At 25.4% G+C, this 4898-nt stretch overlaps 1 protein-coding gene across 1 annotated transcript; it reads right to left on the bottom strand.

The window, feature by feature from the left end:
* Positions 1–322: 322 nt before the first annotated feature.
* On the bottom strand, positions 323–2499 carry OCT59_015019 (uncharacterized protein; the record flags this gene model as incomplete). The annotated part of the gene is made up of 2 exons (XM_066139711.1): positions 323–2118; positions 2262–2499. The coding sequence occupies 2 exons, from the start codon at positions 2497–2499 to the stop codon at positions 323–325; spliced, it is 2034 nt and encodes a 677-aa protein (XP_066002561.1).
* Between the last annotated feature and the right edge of the window lie 2399 nt (positions 2500–4898).

Below are 4898 nucleotides of genomic sequence, written 5' to 3'. Positions count from 1 at the left end.
AGATAAACTAAATATTTTGGTGGGTAAACAAAAAATGAATTATATATAAAGAGTATATATATATATATAAAAAAAAAAGCATCAAAACATCCTTAAATATCATAAATGATGTAAATTAACTTTTTTTTGTATGTGTGAGGGGGAGATTGTGTGATTTAATTACCTAAATGTCTAAAAAAAAAAGGAATATATGTATATATAAAAAAAAGTGCAAAAAAAAAAAATTTAATAAAATTTAAAAATAAACATAAATGAATATAATCTAAATAACAAAATCATGTTTGTAAACACATGAAAGGGAATAAAAAATATAACAATATATTTAACATTTTACTCCAACACGAGTAGCACTTCCATTCATTCCGAGCATAGAGGAATCACCGTCAATATCAACACCACCATTATTTCCATCATCATCACTTGCCATTGAAGGAATATTCATACCAGGAACATTATCTTGCTGTGAGTGATGATGATTTTGTTGTTGTGATGATGATAAAGGTATTTGCATACCCATCCCTGCGGCACCTCTAAAAATGTTGTTTGATGGAGAAACAACATTTCCAGTAGGAATCATTGAAGGATTTTCATTTGATGGAACAAAATATATTTGATGATGTGGAGTCATAACATGAGGTGGTTGTCTTTGCGAAGGATGACCGGATGGATGACCTATTGGAATTGCTGTCATACCATTAGGTATTACACTATAATTCATCGGCATAGGAGCAACTCTTTGATGACCAAAACCCATCGTGGTAGGACCAAAAGGATTTCCATGAGGATGAGGATGATGATGAAATCTTTTTCCTTGTCTCATTTCCATTTCAACTCTCATTTCTAATAAACCAGCACGTTCTTTTAAATTACGATTCCTTCTTTCTAAATACTTAATATAATCTACAGCTTTAAATAAAATAGTACTTTTCGAATTATTAACATTTTTTAAAGTGGGTATAATGTCTGTTAATTCTTTAAAACCTGCCCTAATAGTATTTCTTCGTTTTTGTTCTGAAGCTATATGATTTGCCCTTTTTTCTTCTTCAGTAAGAAGTTCCTTATAAGGTTTCCTACTTGATTTTTGAGGTGTAGGTTTTGAAGATGAAGATGATGTAGGATCTTCAGTTTTAATCTCTGTAGATGAGAAATCATCATTCTGATCATCAACATTATTTGAAGTCAAATCATTATCATCATTCTTTGGATGAATAATCATGGTTGGAGATTCCGGTGAAGGAGAATTATTATTACTACTACTTGGAGTACTTGGACTATCATCATAATTATCATTATTATGATTAATAACATTATTGTTATTGTTGTTATTGTTGTTGTTGTTGTTATTGTTGTTATTGTTACTGTTATTGTTGTTGTTATTGTTGTTATTGTTGTTAATAGAAAGGGAAGATAATTGGATTGAAGGAGAAGAAGTACCATTATTATTATTATTATTAATATTTGAATTTGATTGAGTCATGGAAAGTTTAGTATTAATGGGACTCAATCTTGGAATTGAAGATCTACGACCATTTCGATCATCATCATTATCTTGTTTACGTTTTGAAGGAACGGTAGGAGTTGAAGATCCATCGATTTTACCATTCGGCGAAGATAAATCATCATCAACATCAACATCGTCATCATCATCATTATGATTATGATTATGATTATGATTACGATTATTATTATGATTATGATTTAAATGATTATTCGAAGTATTGGTCGAAGAAGTAGGAGGGGAAGAAGATAAAGTAATATTTGAAGTACGTGGAGATAAACTTGTTGAATTTGTAGGAGGAAATGGATTCTGATTTAACGTAGTAGGAGGAGAAGAAGAAGTAGCTTGACCTGGTAAAATATTATAAACATTATCTACAATTGATGAATGATGAGGAGATGAAGGATCACTATTATCAGATGTTGGATTTGGATATATTGGCATATTCATTGGTAATGAAGGATTAAACATAAAATTATCATTTTCATCGAGGTTACCAAGAAAGTCGTTGAAAAAAAACTGTGCATCTTCCGGATTGAAAAGTTGTTGATGACTGAAGTCTTCAGATGATGGCGTCAAATTCGCTGAAATTCCTGATGGCCAATTATATTCATCAAATTCTAAAAGAGAGAGAGAGAAAAAAAAAATTTTTATTATTATTGTTGTTAAACTATGTGAACTTTTTGAAAAAAAAAAAAATTTTTTTTTTTTTCATGCATATATCTAATGAAAAAAAAAATGAAAAAAAATAAACACACATTACCATCGTAAGGAGGAGGTTCAGACATAGGTACGGAAAGTTGACCTAAACCGGGTGAATGAGAATGTATTCCGTATTGATCAGTCGTAGTTTGATAACCGTTCTCTGACATTGGGAAATGTTGCGTTTGAGAATTTAACTCTGGTTGTATAAAACTCGAAGAAAGTAAGTGAGGTGGTTCTCTATTATTATTTTGTTGAAGTGTATTATCGTTTGAGTAATATTGAGACATGGAACCCATGCTTTTTTTTCTATTTAAATAATGTTTCTTTTTTTTTTATGTATGATAAAAATAAAAAAAGGTGACTAACCCTTTTTTTGTTAAAGGGCGAGAATTAAAACCTGAATAGTAACAAAAATGGGTATAGTCTAATAATATCTTTTTTTTTTCCTTTTGATAAAAAAATATATATAAAAAAAAAAAACGAGAAAAAAACAAAAAAAAAATCTATTATTATAAGTAAAAGTGAGATAAAAAAAAAATAGGGGAGAAATTTGAATTTAAATTTTTTTTCACAAAAAATAAGCTATTCAAAAAAGAAATAAATATCATTTAATAATTTTTTCGACGAGAAAACGATAAACATTAAGCAGGCATAAGGGGAACTGAGAGTTTTGGAGTAGTTCTGTGATACTATGGGGCTAGCTAGTAAAAAATAAGTACGGTATCAAAAAAGTACATAAAAGTATCACAAAAAAAAAAAAAAAAAACTTGTTGTGGGGGTGATGATGATATTTATTTTATGATAAGCTATATTATTTTATATTATAGTAATTATAGAATTATGATTTCAAAAAAATATTTCAACAATAAATTCAAATATACATAAATTATATGTAATAAGTATATATTGTTATTATTATTATTATATCATTATATCAATAATTGAATAATTATATATATATATATTTTTTTATTTATTATTTATTTGTATAGTACATCCTAATTCTATGAACAGCTGATTACGAGATTTTTATCTGATTAACTTTTTTTTTTCATTATAATTTACATTCTGCATTTTCAAATGCATGTATATCTATACTTCTTTTGAAAATAATATATAAAAAAAATAGTAATTAATTGAAAAAAGATTTCAACTCGGAGTTTGTTATTTTTTGGAGGTTCGGGGAGAAAAAACTGAACTATACTTTTTTTATATAAAACGTTATAATTAGGGAATATCAGATTACTCAACTATTAAAATAAATGTATCTTTCATATGATTTTTTTAATTTGAGTAAAATGAGACTGTATTACTGCATTCCCCGCATTTCTTTCTTTAAAAGAATTTTTTTTTTTTACTAAAATTCACTAGCGCCTCATTAACAAAGCTTTTTTTTTAAAAAAAAATGCAAGGGATTTTATTAGAGGAGAACAACAGTTTAAAGTTAGTCAAAAAGTTGAATTCTTAATTTAGTTTAGATTCTTTCATTTGAATAAAAAAGTATTAAATAAAATAATATATATTATATTATTAAAAATATATTAAATATTTAAAAAATTTTCGCATTTTTTCTTTTTCTTTGACAAAAACAAAAAATAAAAAAAAAAGTTATTAAAAATTATTAATCAATTATTAATTACTTTTATTACATTTATATTTAATTCAACGAATGATAATTTTACAAAAAAAAAAAAATCCGATTTTCAAATAAAAAGAAATTATTTTTACAAATCAAAAAAAGAATTTGTGTAATTTTCCGTAATTTTGTGTAATTTTTTTTTTTAAAAGGTTTTTTTTATTTTCAGTTTTTTTTTTCTCACAAATTAATTATTATCATTTATATAGTCTATTTAATAATAAAATCTTTTTATAAATCAAAAATAAACATTAATCAAATTAATCAATTATTTAATTTATTTCCCCCCTTTTTTTTTAATTTACTTTTGCCATTTTTTTTTTGGACCTTATCATTTTTTTCTTTAGATCCGTTAGATCGAATACATAATTAATTTCGGGGGGAGGGTCGAAGGGGGGGGTCGAGGGGAAAAAAAAAAAGCGAGAAATGATTTACAATAAGACTAGATTTCTTCTCTAACAGGAAAATTATATTAAGAATTCATATTAAGTCTTTATTTGTAAAAAAAAAAAATTCCCATTGAAAAAATTAAAATTCATTCAAAAAAAAAAAATTACTTTTTGACTTTCTTTTTCCCGAGCGAAAACTTTTACACGAAAAATTTAAATTAGAAAGAAATCTAATAATATTTGACAATCTTTTTTTCTTTTTTGATCTACAAGAAAAAAATCTTTATATAGTAACAATAATAGAAATTAATAAATTCAAATCGGGTCATGCATGTTTTGTCATTGTGACATGAACAAGCATTATTTTTACATCAAAGAACATGAAAAAATTTTTTTGTAAGAAAAAAAAAAAAAAAAAAATTTCATTTTTCATTTTTTTTAAAAATTTTTTTTATTCAATTAGTTATCCGATTATATATAACAAAGAAATCATTAAATAAAAATTTGCATTAATAAGAAAAAACTGCAACACATCAACGGAATAAAAAACATATAAACATGTATGCAATGTATATTCGTATTATCATTATTATTAAACCGAAAAATTCGGTAAATGCACGGGCTTCACATGGATTGAAACTTATATGTAATATTGTGTTACTATACGATG

This window comes from Rhizophagus irregularis, chromosome 23, assembly GCF_026210795.1.
Source record: "Rhizophagus irregularis chromosome 23, complete sequence".
NCBI lineage: Eukaryota > Fungi > Glomeromycota > Glomeromycetes > Glomerales > Glomeraceae > Rhizophagus > Rhizophagus irregularis.
Note: the sequence above shows the minus strand (reverse complement) of the source record. Positions and strands in the feature narration are given on the sequence as shown.